The sequence below is a fragment of the Hemiscyllium ocellatum genome, chromosome 1 (genome assembly GCF_020745735.1).
Source record: "Hemiscyllium ocellatum isolate sHemOce1 chromosome 1, sHemOce1.pat.X.cur, whole genome shotgun sequence".
Lineage (NCBI taxonomy): Eukaryota > Metazoa > Chordata > Chondrichthyes > Orectolobiformes > Hemiscylliidae > Hemiscyllium > Hemiscyllium ocellatum.
Genome location: NC_083401.1, coordinates 69,840,550 through 69,866,277, shown reverse-complemented (window position 1 = coordinate 69,866,277; position 25,728 = coordinate 69,840,550). Strand labels below are relative to the sequence as shown.

At 40.0% G+C, this 25,728-nt stretch overlaps 1 protein-coding gene across 1 annotated transcript in view; it reads right to left on the bottom strand.

Moving 5' to 3' along the window:
• tars1 (threonyl-tRNA synthetase 1) overlaps positions 1-24,613 on the bottom strand; it is a 44,276-nt gene extending 19,663 nt beyond the window's left edge. The window contains exons 1-12 of the mRNA XM_060822621.1: positions 24,510-24,613; positions 22,338-22,412; positions 18,505-18,695; positions 16,917-17,040; positions 16,326-16,447; positions 16,114-16,231; positions 13,521-13,585; positions 11,959-12,037; positions 10,597-10,743; positions 10,263-10,361; positions 6,539-6,705; positions 5,488-5,650 (exon numbers count right to left, since the gene is read on the bottom strand). Of these exons, the coding sequence (XP_060678604.1) occupies positions 5,488-5,650; positions 6,539-6,705; positions 10,263-10,361; positions 10,597-10,743; positions 11,959-12,037; positions 13,521-13,585; positions 16,114-16,231; positions 16,326-16,447; positions 16,917-17,040; positions 18,505-18,695; positions 22,338-22,412; positions 24,510-24,563 (1,404 nt within the window). The 5' untranslated portion in view covers positions 24,564-24,613. The remainder of the gene's footprint in view (positions 1-5,487; positions 5,651-6,538; positions 6,706-10,262; positions 10,362-10,596; positions 10,744-11,958; positions 12,038-13,520; positions 13,586-16,113; positions 16,232-16,325; positions 16,448-16,916; positions 17,041-18,504; positions 18,696-22,337; positions 22,413-24,509) is intronic.
• Between the last annotated feature and the right edge of the window lie 1,115 nt (positions 24,614-25,728).

The following is a 25,728-nucleotide window of genomic DNA, read 5'->3' as shown; positions in this document are numbered from 1 at the left end:
GAAAGACTCAACAGACAATCAAGGTATTTTTCAATGTATAATTTCAGTTACATCTCAGTAATTTTTTGCTATAAATTCTGTGTCTTAAGATTGAGTCCTCCACTATCACCTGATGAAGGAGCAACGCTCTGACAGCTAGCGTGCTTCCAACTAAACCTGTTGGACTATAACCTAGTGTTGTGAGATTTTTAAATTTGATCTAGTCCCAATTGCCAGTATTTGACACAAATCCCTCTAAACCGTTCCTGTTCATGTACCCATCAAGATATCTCTTAAATGGTATAATTGTATCCCCTTCAGTGTTTCCTAATTTGTTCCACATGAGCACCAGCCCCTGCACGAATAGGTTACCCCTCAGTCGTCAGAGAGGTGCTAGAAGACTGGAATGTTGACTAACGTGATGCCACTATGATATGCACCCCACCAAAATACTTTAAAACCTCTGCCAGGATATCGATCACTTTTCAATTCATATGATCCCCTTCCTATACAGGTCACTCCGGAAGAGATCCCAATGATCCAAAAATGTGAATCCCTGCTCTCTGCACCAGCTCCTCGGCCACACATTCATCTATTCTATCCTCCTATTTCTACTCAATAACAGTTGGCACAGGGATCAATCCAGATATACTACCCTTGAGGACCTATGTTTTAACCTCCTGCCTAATTTCCTACATTCTCTTTGCAGAACTTCGTCCCTTTCTCTTCCTCGATCATTGGTTCCAAGGTGTACAATGATCTTCTGCTGGTCATTCTCCTCTTTAATAATATTCTGCACCCTCTGAGACACCCTTGACCCTGACACCACGGAGGCAACATATCTTTCAGGGCCGTCACTCCCAACATTATCCAAAACAGCATACTTATTTGAGACAGCCACAGGAGCCTCTTGCATTACTTCGCCGAGAAGTAACTAATCTACCTACAGGGTAGACCATTTAGGACAGAGAGATGATGAGAAACTTCTTCACCCAGAGAGTGGTGGCTGTGTGGAATACTCTACCCAGAAGGCAGTGGAGGCCCAGTCTCTGGATTCATTTAAGGAAGAGTTGGATAGAGCTCTCAAGGATTGTGGAATCAAGGGTTATGGAGATAAGGCAGGAACAGGATACTGATTAAGGATGATCAGCCATGATCATATTGTTTGGTGGTGCAGACTCGAAGGGCAGAATGGCCTATTCCTGCACCTATTGTCTATTGTCTGCTGTATATGCAGTTTTTCTACATTCCTGTAATTACCATCCATCATACCGCCAGCTCTTGTAAATTTCTCATTGCCTCTAACTGGCATTCCAACTGATTCATGCAATCCGATAGGATTTGCATCCAAACAGACTCCCATCAGACATAGTCTCTAGGAACATTGAAATTCTCCCTAACCTCCCATATCCAACAGGAAGAACACATGAGGCGACTGAAAGCAAACTCTGTACCTTAAACAATCTACAGACCCAGAATATACACACAAAAAAAATCACATGTTCTCAAAAACTCAGCATATTTTGCTTCCCCTTTCTCGCTCAAAGACCTAGTTTCCCCATCTGGAGAAGTTTGTGTACCTCTTCCATGCCTAGGAAGAACAAGCAGCAGCTCGTCACCTGGTAGTTGGTTCTTTCTCACTTATTAATCCTATCTTATTCTTATTCTCTTCTTTAATGCTGTAAATACATCGTCCATCAGATCCTTTGTCTTGAGTTTCACTGCTGAAATTACTCATTGTAAGGCTATAACAGGAAACCTTCCCATTTAAAACCAATGGTCTGAGTTTCAAGCAAGTAAATGAAATAGGGGCAAACTGCTGCAGATGCTGAAATCTGTATTGAAAACAAAACAAAACAAATGCTGGAGATCACAGCGATCAGGTCATATCCATGGAGAGAAAGCCAGCTAAACTTTTGAATCTAGATGACTCTTCATCAACTGACTCTTCAGTGACCCCACCGCTTCCTTGTGAAAATTTTGGTGTGATCCAACTACTTGCTCTAGATTTCAGAAAATTAGTGTACCCTCAATCTTGTTAGCATTTCACATGACTGACTTTATGCCCTTTTGTTAAAATGAAAAACAATTCATCAAGAGTGATCAGAACCACACAGCAATCCATTCAACCATGCTGAGCAACAAAACAGCCCCTGGGAAGAGGTGGTAGTGGTCTATCGATATTAATACAAGATTATTAATCTAGAGGCCAAGGTAATGTTCTTGGGGATTCAAATTCAAATCTAGCCATGGTAGATTAACTTAACTTCAATAAAAATCTGGAAGTAAGTGTCTGTCAACAGCCACGAAGACCACTGCCCTTGGAGAAACAAACATCTGGTTCATTAATACCCTTTCAGGAAGCAAACAGCCATCCTGACCTACTCTGGCCTACCTGTGATTCCAGACTCCCAGCAATATGGTTGAATCTTAACTGCACTTTAAAATGGTCTACCAAGCTACTCAAATGTGACAATTGCTTGAAAGACATAAAAAAGAAAAATAAAAAGAAATTGGATGGACCACCTGACATTGACCGAGGCATCAAAAATGACTAAAACAGCCCTGTTGATTCTGCAAAATCCTCCTTACTAACACCCAGAGGCTAGATTGGGAGAACCATCTGTCATGGCCTTGCTATAGAATCACACTTTACTGAGTACCAGACACTGCCACTGGTGTCCAAGGCATCACCAGTGTTATATGCCCTGTCCCACTGATAGTACAAACCCAGAGGTGGCAGCATAATACACAGTAAGGAGGGAGTTGCCCAGAGGAATTCTCAACATTAACTTCAGATACCATGAAATCTCATGGTACCAGGTCAACTTGGCCTCCCGCTGATTACCACGTACGACCCTTCCTCCGCTGACTAATCAAGGCCCCTCCATGTTGAACATCACTTGGATGAAGCACTGAGGGTAGAAAGGGTGCAGAATGTTCACTGAATGGGATATTTCAATGCCCACCAAGACTGCTCGGCAGCCACTGAACAAGATGGTCAGGTCCTACAGGACCTAGCTGCTAGACTGGGTCTGCAGCAGGAAGTTAGGGAAAAACAGGCTTGATCCTATCCTCAAACATCTGCTTACCACTGACGGATTTGTTCCTGACAGTATAGGCAACAGTGATCGCTACACAGTGCTACTGAAGACAAAGTCTAATCTTCCCATTGAGAATACCCTGACATTGTACTGTGGGGCAATATTACTGTGTTAAATGCGACAGACTTCAAACAGAACAAGCAACTCAAAACTGCACAACTATGAGGCACAGTAAGCCACCTGCAAGAGCAGAATCATACTCCAGCACAATCTGCAATCTCACAGCCCAGCACATCCCCGCTCTATTATTACAATCAAAGACAATCAACACTGGCTCAATGAGTGTGCTGGAATATAAGCCAAGAGCAGCACCAGACATATATGAATACAAGGGGCCAACTTGGTGAAGGTACAAAACAGAATGACTTGCATACCAAACAGCAGCAGCACTTAGTGGTAGACAGAACTAAATGATTCCACAACTAACAGATCATATCTAAGCTTTGCCTCAAGACTACATCAAGGCATAAATAGTGGTAGACAATTAAACAACTCACTGAGATAAAGATTCCAAAAATATCCTTATCCTCAATAACAGGAAATCCAAACACATCAGTGCAAAATACAGGTTGAATAATTCACAACAATCTTCAGCCAGAAATGACAAGTGGATGATTCGTTTTAGCATCCTCCAGATGCCTGACTTCAGCCAATTTGATGCACTTCAGGTGACCTCAAGAAATGGATGGAAACACTGGATACTACAAAGAACACAGGCCCTGACATCATTCAGACAGTCATACTGAAGTCTTGTGCTCCAGAACTTCCTGCACCCCTAGTCAAGCTCTTTCAGTAGTTACAACATTGGCACAATACTGACAACGTGGACAATTGCCAAGATATGCCCTGTACACAAAAAGTAGGATAAATGGAACCTGGCTAATTACCACTCCACTAGTCTACTCTCAATCATCAGTAAAGTAACAGAAGGTGTCATCAACAGTGCTACCAAGCAGCACCTGCTCATTGACACCCAGTTTGGGTTCTGCCAGGGCCACTCAGTTCCTACCCTCATTGGTTCAAATGTGGACAATAGTGCTGAATTGCAGAGGTGAGGCGAGAGTGACTACTCTTGACATCAAGACTACATTGGACCAAGAGTACATCAAAAAGAGCTCTAGCAAACTGGAGACAAGGGGAAACAGGGAAAACTCTCTTCTGATGAAAGTTATATCTAACACAAAGGAAGATAGCTGTGGTTGTTGAAAGTCAATCACTGCAGCTTCAGGACATCTCTGCATGTGTTCCTCAGGGTAATATCTGAGGCCCAACCATGGACAGCTGCTTCATCAATGACCTTCCTTCCATCTAAAGGTCAGAAATGGGGATTTTGCAGAATGACTGCACAATGTTCAGCACTATTCATGACGTCTCACATACTGAACCAGTCCATGTCTAACTGCAACAAGACCTGGGCAATATCCAGTGGCTTGTAACATTCCCTGGCATTTGTGTGGTGTGAATGACCATCTCTAATAAGAGAGACAACTTAATCTCTATTTCTTGACATTAAATAAGCGTTAACTTAACTGAATGCTCCAACTATCAATATCCTGAGGCTTACTATTTTCTGGTTCAGTTTCTGCTCAATTATCTCAATAATAGCTACAGGAACAAGTCAGAGGCTAGGAATCCTGCAGTAAATTAGTCATGTCCTGACTCCCCAAAGTCTGTCCACCATTTACAAGGCACAAAGAGAAGTGTAATAAAATACTCTCTGGAGGAGTGCAGTTGAAACAACACTCCATAGCTTGACACCACCCAGACAAAGCAGCGTGCTTGTGTGAATCAAAAAAGCCTGAAAGATGGATGAATCGAGTAGGCCAATTGGCCTTTTGAGCTTGTTCTACCATACAACGACATCAAGGCTGATTGATTTTAGTCTCAACTCTTCAATTCTACATCCCACCCCCACCCCTGATATTTAAAGATTCTGTGTCCACTGCATTTTGAGGAAGGGAGTTCTAAAGACTCTCAACCCTTTGAGAAAACAAAACCCTCATCTCTGTCATAGTTTAAAAAATTGGAGCCAACTATGACTTCTAGCTCTTCCACAAGACAATTTGACAACAGTCCATTTTCTTAAATTAACTTATTTTTCTAAGAAACCTATCCAGAAATGTTATTACACATGTCTGGAGCAGGTGAGCCTTGAGCTCAGTGCAATCACAATGGGGCCTCTACGAAATATCATTTCCACACCCATCTGATCAAGTCCATCTAATTAAGTCACTTCTCTCTCGCCCCAAATCTCCAGAGGATACAAGCCTAGCCTTTCCTCAAAGCAATCTGCTCTTTCCAGGTATTAGTTAAGGAAACCTCTGAATCATTTTCACTGCATTAATATCCTGTACACAGCACTCCAGATACAGTCTTACCAATTTCCTGTATAGCATGAGTATACCTGTTCCATGGTACAGAAAATGTGAGCATCATCTTGCTGGAATCTGCGGACCCGAGTCAGGCCAGTCAATGCTCCAGACAGCTCGTTACGATGAAGCACTCCAAAGTCAGCATATCGTAATGGCAGTTCCCTCCAAGACCGTGGCCGATGATCAAACATGAGACTAAAATACAGACAAATTACAAAAGAGTTTCCATTTAAAACAAAATTATGCTTAACTTAGTTGAAATTTCATGAAGTTTTATTAAAATACTAAACCTCTTGAACACCAGAATCAATCTGCAACTGGTATACAGTAGGCATCTTCCTCCCACCCCAGGGAGATGAAGATAGCCAGATTCTTTAGGAAAACTGGCACTAATACATGTGCAATTGGTCACTACTGGTTCAGAATTAACAGTGTAAGAAAAAACAATGGGAGCGGAGTAGTGGAGAAGTTTGAGTAATAGCCAAAAAGAGACTCAAAACAACGGCTCTATAGGCTGTTTTGAAAACAGACAGGGAAGTAGCAAGGGGTAGGAAACTAGATAACATTTCACAAAAGAAAAGCAATGATCAACAATAAGAAGAGAGAATACTGGGTACTAAATTTAAATCTAATAATTTTTTAGTCAAAAAGAGACAAAATATATTTCCTGCATAAAGCAGTTTCAGTTCTTGGTTAGAGGCGTGGAACCAGTCTAAATTCTGTAGATGAAACATGGTGTATGAATTATTATTCATCATTATCTGTAATTATTCATCAGATGGTTCTTCTTTCCTCTCCACAAAGACAGCGTGAAAACAAAATCAAATTTAAAAAGTCTAGCTTGGAGGAAAAGTTTGCAAAAGAATACTAAAGACATTCTCAAGTGCAGAAACACAACTCCACATTAAAGTGATGAGATATCCTCAGATTAAACTCCCCATCAATTTTCTCTCTCTCGCTAACGAACAAGAGGGCAATCTGATAAGTCCTCTGGAACTCTGGCCACCGTCATACAAAAGGGTCTCAGAAATGCACATAAAAAAATGCAGAAAGGTTTGAAATTTCAGGAATCCAATGACTTACCAGTGACCTGGACAATTCATAGGTTTTAGGGCAAAGATTTCCTTCTCCACCTCAAAAGAAAACATATTCTCACTGTAGTGCTGCCAATGTCCTGAAGTCTGCCACAGTTTGTAGTTGTAAATATTGGGAGACACCACCTCTGTAAAGCCTCTTTTGTTGTACTCGCTCTAAAAATAAACACAGAAATTTATCAATACAGTAATTAAAGTTACACCTAAACCTCAAATTGCATAGCACATTGCTATCAGAAGACCTAAACAGGCATCAGCAGAAGCTAGACACTTTTCAATTTGGAACATGTAATGCAGAATATGTTGTGCTTGCTTTTTATAAATTGAACACCAATGAACACGAATAGTTGATTCCACCTACTGAGGGAGAGGTCAAAGAAATAAAACTGAAATCAGAGACAAGAACCAGTCACTCACGCCAGTGAATGTACAGATTATGATCTACACAAACATGTAGGGTGAGGGGGGCATCTAATTGAAACATACAGAATACTGAATGGCTTAGATAGGTTTGACGTTGGAATGACGTTTCTATTGGTAAGAGAGACTAGGACCCAAGGGCATAGCCTTAGAGTAAAGGGAAGACCTTTTAGAACAGAGATAAGGAGAAACGTCTTCAACCAGAGAGTGGTGAATCTATGGAATTCATTATCACAGAAGGCTGTAGAGGCCAGGTCATTCAGTATATTTAAGATTGAGATAGGTTCTTGAGTATCAAGGGTTACGGGGGAAAGAGGGTGAAGAGGGTTTAGAACCTTATCAACCAGGATTGAATGAATGTCAGAGCAAACTCAATAGGCCTAATTTCTGCTCATGTGCCTTATGGTCTAAGAAAATGTGAAATAGCCTAACGCTCATTTGTCCATCTTTTGCGTATGTTGGGAGTATGGTGCTAGAAGGGCTTATGCCTGAAACATCGATTCTTCTGCTTCTCGAATGCTGCCTGACCTGCTGTGCTTTTCCAGTACCATGCTCTTGACTGATCTCCAGCATCTGCAGTCCTCACTTGGTCCATCTTTTACATATGAATACTTTAAGTTGTATCATACCAAAATGGAAAATTAATGAATAACAGACAGAAAACCATCTTCAGACAGGTTTGCAACTCATTATGAAACGGTAAAGAACTTTCATGTGCTTCTTTCTACCACTGAAGGATACAGTAAGACGCATCAGTGGTGTAAGTTTGTTTTATGAATGAAATAAAAAGTACCTATTAATATAGTAAATCGTTTGTTTAATATTTTAGAATTTTGCTTTAATTTCTAATGTTAGAAAAGTGCAAGTGATCCCTTTCAATGTTGGTGTATCATGGTGACCCCTGATATTTAAAATTAGATGCCCCCCTCACCCCACCTTCTCAACTCCATCGAGAATAGATCCAGAATTCTCAAACGTTCCTCATGTGTTAACCTTTTCATTCCTGCGACCATTCTCATGAACCTCCTCTGAACATGTTCCAAAAAGGCCAGTACATCTTTCCTGTGACATGGAGCCCAAAACTGCATACAATACTCCAAATGTGGCCTTACAGGCTCAGAAGTATATCCCTACTTTTAATATTCAAGTCCTCTCAAAATAAATGCTGTCATTGCATTTGCTTTTTTTGAACAACTGACTCAACTTGCAAGGTTACCTTGAAAGAATCCTGGATTAGAGCTCCCAAGTCTCTTTGCACTTCAGACTTGTGAATTTTCTCCCTATTTAGGAAACTGTCCAAGTCTCTACTCTTCCCACCAAAGTGGGTATGACTTCATACTTTTCCACACTGAACTCCATCTGCCACTTCTTTGCTCACTCTCCTAACCTGCCCAAATCCTTCTGCAGCCTCCCCACCTCTTCAATGCTACCAGTCCCTCTAATTATCTTTGTATCATCTGCAAATGTAGCTAGAATGCCCTCAGTTCTTTCATCTAGATTGTTAATGTATAAAGTGAAATGATGTGGTCCCAACACGGAACCTTGCAGAACATCACTTGTCACCAGCTGCCATCCTGAAAAGAACCCGTTTATCCACACTCTCTGCTTTCTGCCAGACAGCTAATCTTCTATCCATACTAGCATCTTGCCTCTAACATGAGCCCTTACCATATTCAGTAGCACCCCGTGCTGTATTTTGTCAAAGGTGTTCTTGAAGTCCCAGTAGAAAACACCCTTGGCTCTCCTTGGTCTAACCTGCTTGTTACTTCCTCAACAGAATTCTAGCAGATTTGTCAGGCATGACCTCCCTTTGATGAAACTGTGCTGACTTTGTCCTATCTTGCCATATACTTCAACGTATTCAGAAGTCTCATCCTTCACAATGGATTCCAGGATCTTACCCATAACATAGGCTAGGCTAATTGGTCTTTTCCGATTTCTCGTAATTTTCCGTCTTTTGCTCTACTCCCTTTTTAAACAGGAGTCACATGAGCAATTTTCCAGTCCTCTGGGACTCTCCTGAATTCTAGCGATTCCTGAAAGATCACCACTAACACATCCACTATCTCTTCAACTATTTCCTTTAGAACACTGGGATGTATTCCATCTGGTCCAGGTAATTTATCCACCTTCAGGCCATTCAGACTTTCTAGCAACTTTTCCTTCATGATAGCCACCATGCTCAGCTCTGCCCCCCCACTCTCTTGAATGTTTGGGATATTACTCATGTCTCCCATCATGAACACTGACACAAAGTAATTATTCATTTCCTTGCTCCCCACTACTATATCTCCAATATGATATTCCAGTGACCCAATGTCCACTTTTGCCTTTATATATCAAAGGAAACTCTTACAGACTTCCTTTATATTACTGGGTAGCTTACCCTCATATTTAACCTTTACCCTCATTTTTTGTTTTGTGGCCCCCTTCTGGTCTTCGTAAGCTTCCCAATCCTCTGGTTTCCCCTGCCCTTCGCCACATTGTGTGTTTTCTCTTTTGCTTTTATGCTATCCCTGACTTCCCTAGTCAGCCATGGTTGCCTCACCCTCCCTGTACCATGACTTTTTTTACCCCATGATGAATCTCTGCTGTGTCTCCTGAATTACTCCTAGAAACTTCTGCCATTGCTGTTGCATTGTCTTTCCTGCCAGGCTCCTCTCCCAGTCAATTCTATCCAGCTCCTCCCTCGTGCCTCTGTATTGCCATCATCCAGTTGAAATACCGTTACTTTTGATTCTATCTTCTTCCTCTCAAATTGAAAAGTAAATTCAATATTATGATCTCTGCCTCCTAAGGGTTCCTTCACCTTAAGCTCCCTTATCAAGTCTGCCTCACTGGAGGACACTAAATCCAATATTGACTGTTCCCTAGTGGGCTCCACCACAAGCTGCTCCAAAAAGCCATCTTGTAGACATTCCACAAATTCCTTTTCTTGCAATCCACCACCAATCTGCTTTTCCGAGTCCACCTGCATATTGGAATCCCCCATGATCACTAACTTTGCCTTTCCTACACATCTTGGCAGTTCCTCAATTCTACTCACACAGATTCTACACCATTTGACCCTTTGTTTCCTCATTAATTTTATTTCTTACTAACAAGGCAACCCCACCCCCTCTGCCCACCTGCCTATCTTTCCCTACTCCTACAAATTCTTTCATGACTCTATCCCTGTTCTTTAAAAACAAACTGCAAAAAGCCTAATATTTTTAAAAATCCTTCACAAGAAATGTAATTAATTAGTTTAGATACATAAACCTGAATCAAAAACTTGATTGAATAACTCTTACCCTAATGAATGTAATGAGCTCATTGTATACATACGCTCCCTTAGGCAGGAAGAAACAGCTTCCTGGGCTGAGTTCATGGAAGAAAAACAACTCTTGCTCCTGAAAATGCAAAAACTCAGAATTATATCATTGAGAAAAGCATTATTGAGCAGCTAAAATGTATTTAATAACCTTATTTACTGTGGTTTTTAAGCTATATAAGAAGATAAACGTTAAAGGGCAAAATACAACACATCATGAAATGATCCCAGTAATGGGCTTCATAGAGTTAACAATTTTTTTCAGAAACTACAGTAGTTAAGGTTTTTTATTACAACAATTATTTCACACTAACCCTGCCCAGTTTTCTATGATCTCGGTTTTTGGCCTCTTCTTGAAACTTTTCCCATTCTTTTAACATTTTTGTATCTGGAAAAGAAATTCCATAAATCCTCTGTAGCGTCTCCATATCAGACTTGCCTTCCCAGTAAGTGGAAGAATTCTGTAAACGCAAAGATCAAATGTTACCATGCAGTCAAGAGTGATCATTTAAAAAAATTGAATTCTAGATTACAAATTAAAAAGTTTAAGAGTTTTACTGCAAATAAACAAGCAGCAGCATTGTCTAAACAGTAGGTAACTTACACTTGGGAAAAACAGAACAGCACCCCTCTAAACCTAACTTCTAACAATCTCCCACCCCGCAAAATCATATCCCGTCACCACCATTAATGCTTTACTTTATCTCTAAAATGAAGACTTCTTTCTCTAGGAAACAGTCCAAAGATACTTATCACTTTGAATGTCCTGCTTCTTTTTTCCATTTTCAGCTGGAAAATTCCTAATCCTTGAACTGACTTTCACAATGAGGGTTACTTTTGAGATCTTTCCTTTTGGTTAAAGCTAGAAAATTCACCCAACTACTTTTAAGTCCTCACAAACTTGACTTCTTCAATCCAACGTGCGTTCCGACCTACATTCGCAATCAGGACTAACCGTCTCTGTCTGTTTTCTCTCCCAGTCCACATGTTTGTACATTAAGACATCTGAAACACTGAATAATACTTAAAGAAACAGATGCAATGCAATGTTCTAATGGTTTGCTGTGTCGGCATCCCCTCTAAAAATCCATCTCCATTGCAACGTGAATCACAAGGAACCTATATCCAGGTAGAAATGCTAATTAGCAATCTTCTAAACACCACATCTTCATCAGATCTTGGAAGGAAACAGTCACTTTAAAGTATAACTGTTTTACAAAACCTAACATTCCTAAAATCTGCAAGACTTTCAGACTAACAGTCTAACCAAAGTGATCAAATGACCTTATCCATGAGTCTGAAAATCTCCCAACTTACAAGTGCATCAGTCTCTACTGTTCACATATGTAGAATGCTGTACTGACCTATTGTGCAGGATTCAGAGTAGATCATAAGACCCCTTAACCATACCGTTTTAAAACATAATCTTATAAAGTTTGCACTTGAAACAAATCAGAAAAGCACAAGTGTTTTGCAATTCCAAATTAGATTAAGTGTCACTTGAATTAACCGAAACAATTATCAGGCATATTGAATGCAAATGGCAAGACCAAATTAAAATACTTTTCATAAAAGTGTGGACATTTTTATTTGTTTTAGTAGAATTTTCTCACAAACGAGCACAATAAAATTACTATTTTGAGGAACTGGAACACAGGAGGGTGTAAAACACTTACTTTATGAATTTTTAGAGCCTTAATTTTTCCAGTGTGTCTGACATGAGGTCCTCTACACAAGTCAATCAAGGGCCCACACCTCAAAACAAGGCACAAAAGAAGTTAAAATCAAATTCATTATAGCAAATTATTTGATGATGTATCGCACATAGTTATCAAAAGTACAAATTTCTACATTCAAGAAAATGGGAACATCAAGTCCCCAAGTTAAATGTTCGCTATATAATAGATGCTCGGTGGCTAAACACAATTCAAACAATTTGTTTTGAAATTAGAGAGAGTCAAAGCCCTTTCCAGTTTAATCAGTATCAAACACTGTCAAGTCAGTTAAACAAACATTAGCTATGCCCCAGTATTGTGCTTTCATTCAAAGCTTAAGAATTTCTGTTGAAATAGTGGAGTCATAATTTTCTGATTCTAATACAATGAGTGTGTAACGGACTCTTTATTACTAAATAATGTTCTCCATGTTGGGATATACAGCAACTTGGAGATAGTTAAACCTGCAGATACTAGAAATCAGAGTAGATAAAAAGTGGAGCTTGAAAAACGTAGCAGGTCAAAAAGCATCAGATCCTTTATTGGTCAGAGTATTGAGTAGGGAGGTCATGTTGCCGTTATACAAGACATCGGTTAGGCCACTTTTGGAATATTGCGTGTAATTCTGGTCTCCTTCCTATCGGAAAGATGTTGAGAGACTTGAAAGGGTTCAGAAAAGATTTACAAGGATTGAAGAATTTGAGCTATAGGGAGAGGTTAAACAGGACGGGCTGTTTTCCTGGAACGTCAGAGGCTGAGGGATAACCTTAGGAGGTTTATAAAATCATGAAGGGCATGGATAGGATAAATAGACAAAGTCATTTCCTTGGGGAGGGGGAACCCAGAACTAGAGGGCATCGGTTCAGGGTGAGAGGGGAAATTTGTGAAAGAGACCTAAGGGGCAACTGTTTCACGCAGAGGGTGGTACATGTATGGAATGAGCTGCTAGACGAAGTGGTGGAGGCGAGTAAAATTGCAACATTTAAAAGGCATCTGGATGGGTACATGAATAGGAAGGGTTTGGAGGGATATGGGCCGGGTGCTGGCAGGTGGGACTAGATTAGGTTGGAATATCTGATCAGCATGGACAGGTTTCTGTGTTGTACATCTCTGTGACTCTGTGAGGAGGAGGGAAAGCTGACATTTCAGATCAGAACCTTTCATCAGGAGTCCTGAAGAGAGGTTTCGACCTGAAATGTCGACGCCCCACCACCACCACTGTACTTTTTCCAACTCCACTCTTTATCCATTGTGATTTATAACAAGATATGTTACTTATGGTCCATCATCTGGGGCAGAAATGATGGCTCAGGATTGAAGGGCTTACCTAACTGACTGTTTCACTTAATTCCCATTATCATCTTTCAATAGATAAAACTACCAAAAAGACATTTTTAATACAGATGTTTATGTTTATTGTAATTTATATGCAGAGAACAACATAGATTTACGAATAGATGCACCCAAAGCAATCTTAATTTTATTAAACAAAACCTTCCAAGCTGATGGCTGTGTTTCCTTACCTGTACACTGTTGTAGTAGGAGTATTTACCTTCTCATTTAAAATCCTACACTTGAATTTGTTGTACTAAAAATTGAAGGAAATGTTGAATTAATAACATGGAATATAACTATTTATAAGTCCAAGTAAAAGCTAAAGACCATAAATTTTACTCAAGTTGTAAAGCAGTTTACAAAAGTACACATTTCAAAACATACTTGGCAATTTAAAATGGCAGCCCGTCTTTATTTGTTTACGATACAGAATACATGCACCTGCACTGAAGAGACGTGCACAAGAACTTAAATGAAAGTGGAAGATTCCTAGCTTTGTTTGAGGGCTGGTTTAATCCTGAAAATGAACTTCAGGAGTCAGTAGTTATCTGGCTTAAAAATGAAATTCAACAGCTACTTCCTCTTTTGAATTAGTGAAATCTAACATTTGTTTCCAAAATATCAAAGATTAGATTTCCATTTAGAACATTTTTTGTTGTTTTAATCCAGAGGTGAATGATATGCAATCATTATTTCTCAAATCAATTCCTTCTAATTTCTGAATCATCCTTGGGAAATATATGCAAGTCTCTGAAGACAAGAGGATCTATTAGGTTGTCTCACCAGCCCCATATATCAGGATGGAATGAAATGACAGAAAATGACAGTAAAACACATACTGCCCGGTTGGTGCCCATTGGTCACTGCAACTTAGATTAGGTTAATGAAGTCATTGGCTCAGGTTGCTCCCAAAAATAGATGGGAGTTTTGTGCAAATGTAGTTCATGAATAGAAGTCTAATGTATTTGGTGAGATATCAGGAGGTTTAATACTCTTTCACCACCTTAATTCAGCAAAGAATGGCCAAATCAACATTCAGCAATTAGTAAGAGAAGGAATATACAAGTACTTACCCTAAAAGTATCCATTATTCACAAGGTTTGAAAGCCCATTCCAGATCATTACTATGCTCCCCACTAGGAACTCAATCTCAATCAGTGAGTTCCACAATATAGTTGCCATATCTCAGATTCTTGTCAGTCAAAAAAGCAACTAAAAATGATGCCAGTTTCGATGGTTTCCATTGAGTGGGAGATGGGCTCCCACTGAAAAATCACTTCCCTGAGGTGAAGTGGTTTCAAAATCAACCCTAAGTGGACATTTAAATTCCACTTTCAGCACATACTAATGCAGTAGTTTAATTTTACTGAATTAAACAAAGATCCAAGGGTCTGATTAAAATTGCACCCAATCCTCAGGTCTGCTGCTCTTTTTCACCAATTAAACTCCCTCTCTCTTGGATCTAAAACAATCCCTAATTTTCTCTGATGGCCAAAGCCAGGCCACCTTCCCCAAATTTATTTTTGTGCCCAGACAGGAATAAATAATTGTTGCAGTTTCTCCGTGCACTCTTTAAATGTTTGTCAATGCCTATCCATTGTCTTCCATTTAACTAGCACTTAATTTGTCATAGCCTGCCTGTAGCTTACACCATCATAGTCTCCTCTGTTTAGATTTAGGTCCCTACCTTCAGAATCAATTACACTGGTCAATCTCCACCTTGAGGAGGAATTTTACCGTATTATGCTCACTCTTTCCCAAGGGGCCTCAGATTGCTTACTCACCCCTTCTCATTACACAGTCTAGGATTTCTTGTTTCCATTTGGTTCGCCTGCATCTGAACTTGCATGAACTCTACTGCTGCAACATTATTCCTCAATTGAAGAGCAGACATAACTGAATCTCTGTCTGGAGAGATTGTCTCATGTAAGCTAAATGATAAGCTTCAAAGATTTCACAAAACCAATTATGTGCAGTAAAATTATAGAAATGAATTTCTCAATTATAAAAATATTGAAAAATATTACTATATACTGCAAATAGACGATTTGAGAAAAAAAACTTTAAAAGCTACATTCAATGGAGTAGACAGGGCAAAAGCAGGAACAATGTTCCTGATGACTGGGGAGCTCAGAACTAGGAATCATGATTTAATAATGAGGGGTAAAGCATTAGGTGAGATGAGAAAATTCTTGCACCCAGAGTAATGAGCCTATGGAATCACCAATCACAAAGTAGTTGAGGCCAAAAGATTGAAGGTTTTCAAGAGGAGTTGTACTTAGTTCTTAGGGCTTAAGGAAACAAAAGATATGGGGGGAAAGGAGCAAAAAGGTTCTAAATAGGATGATCAGCCTTGATCATATTGAATGGTAGAGCAAGTTTGAAGAGCCAAATAGCCAAATTCCTGTTCCTATATGTTTCTACATTGGATAATTCCAACTTAATTCAAATAGAAATCAGCTAATCTACAGTAAAAACAAATGTAGAGATACTGCAAAATAATACTAAAAAAGATATATGTCTATGAAGATGACTTTTGTATACAAAATGGGCAGTGGATTCTTTAACAGCACATTAGTTTTTTATGTTATATAATGTGATGATGGCAATGTCAGGCAAAATTAGACTATTATTTCAGCTTCCTCTGATTAGACATAGAAGCAGTTGCTGCACTACACATTAAACCAATTAATTCAAAATAATCAGCAGATGCAAGGAACAGGCTGTTTTTTTTAGCATCTAATGTGAAACAAATGCCCAGGAAAATTAAAAATGGTGTACCTTGAACATAGCCAGTAGAGTCTCTTTTTTAATTTCAAGTCTCTCAAATGGTTGTTTATCCTTCATAATACGCTTACATAGATTTTCAAGAGTTGGAAAATCATTGCTGGAAACTCCTCTGTTATAAAACAATATTTTTTCAAAAATGTTAATAATTAATAGATAATCAGAATACTAAAAGCAACTAATGAAACATATGAACGAAAATGTACCCTTCTTCCAAGAACATGTCATAATAAAATCCATTTTCAATTGGTGGTCCATAGCAGAGACATCCTCCAAAGACTCGTTCCATCGCCTCTCCCAGTATATGGGCACTAGAATGCCAGTATACCTAGCACACAATAATACTCATTAGGAATAAAGCTTTTATACAACAGAGAAATGTGTCTGGATCTAACTGACGTCCCTATTCTGCTCATTCTTTACATTGCAGAATTATATAGGAAATACACAGCTGCCGCTGTTCATCCAATCCAGTTGCCCTGTGAATGGCATCACACCATTCTGTTACCAATGATAGCAAAATCCAGTTGATCAATGTACAGAAAGTTTGAATCAGGGTTAGAATTGAGTAAGTTCATGTTGACTCAGAGGTTTTGTAGAAACATACAAAATAATGCAGAAATCCCTCAGAACAGCAAAGCTAATTTAGGCTGGATTGACTTGCCCTTTCCTTGGCTTTATTCAGGTTTGGACTGCTACGTCATGTTAGGCCAGGAATCAGGCTTCTAGCTTTTCTTGGCAATGAGACTTGAGTATTTTTGATGTTTCACCACAGTAATTAAACACTGACTACTTACAGCCTGAGCTTCCTCATCTTCAAACTTAAGCAATGATAGACTGCAGTCTTCTTCCAATGGTCGATCCAGGTCCCAAACCACTCCGTTTACTTTAGCAATAACCACATTGTCAGCCAAACCCTGACTGTATCAAACACAAACACATCAAATTATCTCAAGAGGATTTGAATATAAAGGCACCGTTGTGCTACTGAGACTTTATAAAGCTCTGTTTAGGCCCCATTTGGAGTACTGTGTCCAGTTTTGGTCCCCACACCTCAGGAAGGACATACTGGCACTGGATCCGTGGAATGGTTGGTCTAACATACAAGGAACGGCGGAGGATCCTGGTATTGTATTCATTGGAGTTTAGAAGATTAAGGGGAGATCTAATAGAAACGTACAAGATAATACATAGCTTGGAAAGGGTGGACGCGAGGAAATTGTTTCCGTTAGGTGAGGAAACTAGGACCTGTGGACACAGCCTTAGAATTAGAGGGGGTCAATTCAGAACAGAAATGCAGAGACATTTCTTCAGCCACAGAGTGGTGGGCCTGTGGAATTCGTTGCCGCAGAGTGCAGTGGAGGCCGGGACGCTAAATGTCTTCAAGGCAGAGATCGATAAATTCTTGATGTCACAAGGAATTAAGGGCTATGTGGAGAATGCGGGTAAGTGGAGTTGAAATGCCCATCAGCCATGATTGAATGGTGGAGTGGACTCGATGGGCCGAATGGCCTTACTTCCACTCCTATGTCTTATGGTCTAATTAAAATAGTGATATCCAAGAGACAGTAATCTTGTTAAATGAAGAAACTATGCTTGCATCAGTGTCACACTGTCTAGACTGAAGCATGCTCACAATGAATTATCTTTGGAAATATTCTAATTACGTACGTCAATAACATTTCCACAATTAAATATGAGCCACGTAACCAGTTCAACCACAGCTAAGGTGGAGGAACAGGACATGCAAGAAAGTGACAACAGCATCAGGGGTGAGAGAGGAAGATTGCAGATCACCAGCGGTTCTGCCAAGGTAGAAATCTAATATCAAGGTTGGGAATTAGGAATCTGGGGCAAAACCTAATGTGCATACTGCATGGCAATTACAGAATAGCCAGCTGCAGGCTAAGTATCGATGATTAATGCCTTAAAATGAGGTTTAAAAATATTCTGAAGATCAAAACATTTTAAGAAGCTTCCAATATTTCAAGTAATAGGCACATGCCTAAATGAGAATCTCAGTTAATAAATTGTACACCAAATCAACTAGAAGAAATCTGCATATAGTTTCAGCATCAATAAATCAGAATTTGCAATACAAGATACTGTTCAGATCACATAAATATTAAGATGCCCCCTCTCAGTTTCATTTTGTATTCTCTTTAAATAAGTATCCAATTTCCTTTTAAAAGTGGTTTGCCTATGGCTCAATAGCGCATTCTACTGATCTTAACACTTCAATCTCTAAGCCACAATTATGTACATTATCTAACATCTCAAGTAAGTCTCTATCCTTTCCACTGTTCCACCCTCCTTTTTCAAAATATTTTATCTTTAATAGTTCTGCTGCAAAATGATAATAAAACAGTAATTTAAAACCGATACCTAATTCCACATGCAATCTGGTAAGGGGTGCTTTTCCAGGAGTCTCCCTGTACTTGTTTACCATCTGGTAGTGTGATGATGATTGGTTTACTCTCTTTCAAAGCACGTTCTGCCAAAATAGAATCACTTTCAGCTTTGAGTTTGTGGTATAGTTCAAGGCGTTCATTAATATATGCTGGCCATGGATCCAACTAAAGAGAAAGGATGGAAGGGTAGAGAAAAATCACGATCATTCTAATAAGCACCTTAATCACAAACAAGGAAACTTGATGGCCTTCCTTATGGTACATTCATTAATTGAGGTATGACTAGCATTGTTAAAAAAGCCAGAGTACATAAAAACAATCTGCTTTGTTTTCACCTCAAGGTTATGGGCTTGGAGATTTTGGACCAAATTGGCAGCGCACAACCAGACAAAGGTTGAGTGAGCACTGCACAGCAGGTGATGTCTCTTTTAAACAAATTGTTAAATCCAGGCCCAACCACCTGATTAAGATGATGTAAAAAATTCCATGGCACTTAGTTCTTCAAAAAATAATACTACAGCACTTTGGGTCATTCTAAGGATCTGAACTGTACTATGGTTGAGGACTCTGGGTCCATATTTAGTGTTTCAAAGGATGTGCAGGGGGATGCGATTACAACTTACACGATACTGCGAGGCCTGGATAGAGTGACTTGAAGATGTTTCTAACTGTAGGAGAGGCAAGGACCCGAGAGCACAGCTTTGGTGTGAAGGATGGCCCTTTAGAAATGAGATGAGGGGAATTTCTTTAGCCAGAGGGTGGTAAATCTGTGGAACTCATTGCCCCAGAGGGCTTTGGAGGCCAAGTCATTAATTATATTTAAGACAAAGATGGATAACTTCTTGATTGGGAAGGGGATCAAAGATTACAGGGAAAAGGCAGGAGAATGGAGTTAAAACTCAGTGGGCCGATGGCCTAATTGTACTCCTATATCTTGTGGTTAAATATCATGAAAATGGAAGTCCTTTTTTCAACACGAAGATGGGACAAAAGTAACTGAGAAATCAACTGTAACAAAGAAATTAAGTTCAGAACAAATAGCAATTGTCTTATTTCATATTTGCAAGACTCAGCACCAAGGAAGTGCATTAATAGCTAGAGTACATTATGGTGCTCATTCTTATTAATCTATTAACTCTCTTACTTAACCTCAAGTCCCTGTTGGAGTTAGTGGGTAACAGGTAACATACTCAAAAGTTAACATTTCAGCCATTCAGCCCCTAATGCAGGTTAACAACTATAGTGACTATAATGCATTGCTGTGAAATGTTTCATCTTCAACTAAGTTATTAAAGTGAGTTCTACATGCTTGCTCAGCAAATCAGGCATAAATAAGACATCTTGTAATATGTGGAATGCAGGAAACTCTCTCAAGTTCAGTCCTCTTTGATTCAAAGATTAAACTGGCTGTTTTTGTTATGTCTGTTTAATGAATGCTGCACAGGAAATAAAACAATAAATTGTATTTATATTGTAACTTTGCAGAATAAAATATTCCAAGGCACTTCATAGAGGCATTATATTTTAAAGTTACACAAGTAAATCTTAAGACACGTACAAAGACTTAGGCAAACAGGTAGTTTTTGAGAAGAATCTTTAAAAGGAGGAAAGAGAGCTAACAGGCCTGTTCCTGTACTGTATTGTTCTACATTCACATTTTCTCCCATTGTACTCCATTTGCCACATCCTTGGCCACTCATTTAACCTATCTTTTTGTAATCTCCTTGTGCCCTCTTCACAACTTACTTTCCCACTTAACATCGTGCAGTCAGTAATATTGGCCTTCCTTCCTTTCACCTAAATCATTTATACAATTATAAATAATCCTAGTGGTGTATCACTCATACAACCTGCCATCCTTAAAAAGAGCCACTAAGACTTACTCACTGCTTACTATTAGCCAGCCAATCTACCCCTGCCATTATGCTAACCCCCACATCATTAGCTTTTACTTTATGCAGTAATCTGTGGTGTCACACTTCATAAAACATATCTTTTGGAAATCTAAATGCAGTCCATCTATCTTCAGTCTGCATCATGCATTACCACCAAGTAATCGATCAAAATGATTTAAATTTTATAAACCATGTTGACTGTGGCTGATTACGTTGAACATATGCAAAAGCCCTGTTATAATTTTTTTTAAATAACAGCTTCTAACATTTTCTAAGCTGACTGGCCCATAGTTTCCTGTTTGCCATCCCTTCATTTTTTGAATACAGGAGTGACATTCACCATCAAAGGTAATGGAACCAATTCTCATCAAGGGAGTTTTGAAAATGTAGATCATTCCATCAGCTATTTCATTAACCACTTCTTAAGACCCTAGGAATACATCCATCAGGTCTCAGGCACCTGTCAGAACACAGCTCTACCAATTTCTCAGTACTACTTCCATGGTGATGGAAATTGTCTCGAGTCCCTCCTCTTCTTCCACTTTCTCAATTAATTGCTGCTACTTGTATTCTTTAGAACCAGATATTCTGCTTGACTAAAATTGATTGAGTGATAAATATTGATCAAGACACCAAGCATTTTTACACCCATCCAAGAGCAGACAGGGGTTGCAGCTCAGCATTTCACTTGAAAGACAACTCCAATACTCCCTCGAACACTTTCTCAATGTTGCATCATCAATTTAGAAAATAATTTGTATAATCACATTCATGCAATTATTGCACTTCAAGCAACTAATCCTACTTGAAGTCCTTCAATATAAGTCATAGATACAATACAGCAGTATGCTATATGAATTGAAAGGTTTCTTGCTTTAAAATTATTCTGCATCTAGTCCTTTTGTGCAATTCTGGTGTCCTTCCTATTGGAAGAATGTTGTGAAACTTTTAAGAGTTCAGGAAAGATTTACAAGGATGTTGCCAAGGTTGGAAGATTTGAGCTATAGGGAGAGGCTGAATTAGCGGAGACTGTTTTCCCTGGAGAAACAGAGGCTAATGGGCGACTGGGTAAGCGGAGTTGAAATGCCCATCCATCCGTGATGAAATGGTGGAGTGGACTCGATGAGCCGAACGGCCTTACTTCTACACCTACGCCTTGTGGTCTTAGAGGTTTATAAAATCACAAGGGGCATGGATAGCAAAAATAGACAAGGTCTTTTCCCTAGGATGAGGGAGTCCAGAACTAGAGGGCATAGGTTCAGAGTGAGAGGGGAAAGATGTAAAAGGGACCTAAAAGGCAACTTTTTCAAGCAGAGGATGGTGCATGTATGGAATGAGCTGCCAAAGGAAGTGGCAGGGGCTGGTACAATTACAGCATTTAAAAGGCATCTGGATGGCTATACGAATAGGAAGGGTTTGGAGGGAAATGGGCCAGATACTGGCAAATGGACTTAACGAATAGAGGATATCTGATTGGCATGGATGAGTTCAGTTGAGGAGTCTGTTTCTGTGCTGCACATCTCTATGAGTCTATGTATGAAATAGACTGAGGCAATAAAAAAAAATCAGTGTAGAGTCACAGCGTTGTAGAGAGCAGATAGAGAGGAGCCTTGATTAGCTGGCATGCGATTATCTGAATATCGGATTATCCAGCAAGATCGCAAGGTCCTGATGTTATTTAGTATTCGATTGTCCAGAAATCCGCCAGAATTTGGCGGAAATACTACGCACCTGTCTCCTTTGGATGATCAAGATTCCTCTGTACACCAAACTCAATGTAAACAAAAGAAATGAATACCAAAGTATTGGTATTAATTGCCATTAATCTGAATAAACAACTACATTAATTAGCTATATTTCCATTTCACCATGATTGTTTTCCGTACAAAAAGGTTACAGAAGAAGCTCTCACCTCCGCTCTCATTGCATCACCACCTTCCTTAACGCTTTTTTTCTTGCCTTTCTGTTTCTCAGATGTAACTTTAGGCTAAAGGCACAGAAAATAAAAATAATATTTTAATTATGTTGTGCAGTGATCCTTCTTACAGGTTCTCAGTGGATAAAATAGTTTTACAATTATTACTACCAGTTACTTAAATTCTGATAATCAATAGGCCTGTAAATTGTTTCAAAATAACTATTCAGATCCAGACCCTCACCCACCTCAGATTTCCTCTCTGCCTCAAGATTGGTCACCTCTTTGCCAGACTTTTTTGTGCATTAGTTACAGATGCAAAACCACAAAAGGTACACAACAATAAGTAATCAAACTTTTACGTGGTAAATACAACATTTGCTAACCTTGCACGGTAAAACCCCAGGACAGCCTTCCACCAGAGATCAGAGGTGGCAAATCTAATCTAAGGTCATGTGGCAATCGAAACAGTACAACATGTCAATAGATCTGTAAAGAGAAACCTCTCACGGTTTTCATTCCTGAACAATACTCAGAAGGTCTTGTGAATAGAATATGCTTGTTAGTGTTGACGTCAGTTGTAATTTCACGCATACGCCATCATTTAATGAGATCATGGCTGATCTACTTCAACACCATTTTTCTACATTATCGCCACATGAATGTACTACGTCATAAGTGAACATCTGCAACCCCTTGGGGCAGAGATTTCAAAAAATTCACCACCTTCTGAAAAAATTCCACCTCAGCTCAGCTCTTGATCAAATCCTAGTCTGGGGAAGCAGCCTTCCGTGCTGATTCATGTGTGAACTTCGTATGTGAAACAAATATACTTGAAACAAAAATTTGTATGTTTGAATGCAATCACCTCTGATTCATTTTAGTTCTAGTGAATTCAAGCCCAGTCGATTAAACTTTCCTCATGGAACAACAATCCCTGTATCTTTGCAATCAATCTGGGAGACTACTGCATTTATGACATGTATAATATTCATGTACAAGGACATATTTAGCACACAATACTCTAGATGTGGTCACGTGTAAACTCGATGCAAGACAAGACATTTTTACTGAGACTCGAACCATCCTGCAATAAAGGCTAACATGCCATTTGTCTTTAACCTGCACATTAACATTCACTGACTCATGAACAAAGACAAAATCCTCTGCAGCCAAAGAGGGATACCACAGAATTGGACAACAGCTCATTTGGAACAGTTATTCAAGAAGATGAGAGGGATAAACCAGCAAACTACTGACCAGTCTGACATCTGTGGTAGAAATACAATTGGAAAAAAAATTGAGACAGAACCAATATGAACTTGGAGCGGATAGTCAATGAGGCTTTAAAAGAGGAGATTGATTTAATTTTTCAAGGTGCCATCTAGGTGTGTAGATGAGGGTAGTGCAGTTGATGTTGTCTAATGGACTTTGTCAAAAGTCACAAAACAAGAGGCTATTATTTAAAATCACAAGCTTTCAGAACACTGCTCCTTTGACAGATGCAGTGGCAATGCAGAATTCTGAAAGCTTGGGATTTTAAATAAGTCAGTTGGACTATAACCTGGTGACTTGCGACATTTGACTAACCCAGTCCAACACCAGCATCTCTACATCATGCATAGACTTCAGTAAGGCTTTTAACAAGGTCTTGCATGACAGACTAGTTAAGCAGCTAAAAGTTTATGGAATCCAGAGCTATTTACTAAATCGGTACCCAAATTAGCAGAGGGTGATGGTAAAAGGGCTTTCTTTGTGACTGGAAGCCTATACCCAGTGATGAATGCAGGGTTTGGTGCTAGATCCCTGACTGTACATTATGTATGTTAATGACCTAGACATGAATGTAGGAGGCATGCTCAGCAGATTTCCAGAGAATTGGTGATATGAAGAATAACGAGGAATGCTTGAGGCTCCAGGATAATAGGGACGAGCTGGTCTGGAAATTCACAAACGGAATTTAATCCGTGAAAGTGAGAGATGGTGCATTTGGGAAGGACTCAGGGAGGAAGGTCGCACACGTTAGATGTCGTCAGCTGGGGTACCCCCGGGGACAGTCATGGGGAGGAGGAATAGCAGATATCCCGCTGCTTCCAGTGACTGCCCTCTGCGCTCCCTAACACAGACACCATGCGGGAAGGCCCTGGTGCGGAGCTCCATAGCACTCACCTGGTCGTCGACATCCATGGCCTGCACTTTCTCTGTCACCAGCTCAGCCTCCATCGCCCGGCTCAGACTGATGCAACCGTTACCTCCTCCCGGCAGCACACCGGAACTCCGTCACCACTGGGCCATCAGCCAATCACGGAGTAGCATTGCAGGGCCGTTGATTGGCTGGGAAGACGATGACGGAACTATGAGTTGGCCAATGATGTGCTGGTTCCCACCCTCACGAGCGTCTCTCTGATTGGTTACTGTTGCAGCCCATGTATCTGTGTGATCTCTGGATAAACATCAGACAGCACCAGGTTATAGTCCGGCAGGAGGTTTCACAGCGCTGCTCCTTCATCAGGTGGTTGCATCGCTCCGAAAGCTAGTGCTTCCAAATAAACCTGCTGGACTATAACCTGGTGTTGTGTGATTTTGAATTTTGTACACCCCAGTGCAACACCGGCATCTCCAAACCATGACTGATCTCTAGTCACAGTTATACAGGACAAGGGATCCTCATGACTTGTCCCACCTGGCAATTGTCCTTCCCACCTATCTGCTCCAGCCTCCTCTCCGACCTATCGCCTTTACCCCTTCCTCCATACATCTATTGCACTATCGACTACCTTCTCCCCAGCCCCACTCCCCTCTTATTTATCTCTCCATCCCCCAGGCTTCCAGCCTTATTCCTGATGAAGGGTTCTTGCCAGAAACATTGATTGTCCTGCTACTCAGATGCTGCCTGACCTGCTGTGCTTTTCCAGCAACAGTCTAACCTTGACCCCTACTTGTCAATGTTGACCAGACATCCTAAATTAATCTAGTCCCATTTGCCAGCAATTGACCCATATCCCTCCAAACCCTTCCTATTCATATACCGATCCTGATGTATTTTAAATGCTGTATTTGTACCAGCCTTCACCACTTTCTCTGGCAGCTGATTCCATGAACGCACCACCCTTTCCTTTAAAACATTGCCCCTTAGGTCCCTTTTATATCTTTCCCCGCACACCTTAAACCTATGCCCTCTAGCTTTGGAATTCCCCATCCCAGGGAAAAGACCCTAGCTATCCATGCCCCTCATGATTTTATAAATCTCTCTAACGTCACCCCTCAGCCTCCAACACTGCAAGAAAAATAGCCCAAGCCTATTCAGCCTCTCCCTAGAGCCTAAGCCCTCCAACCCTGGCAACATTCTTGTAAACCTTTTCTGAATCCTTTCAATGTTCACATCCTT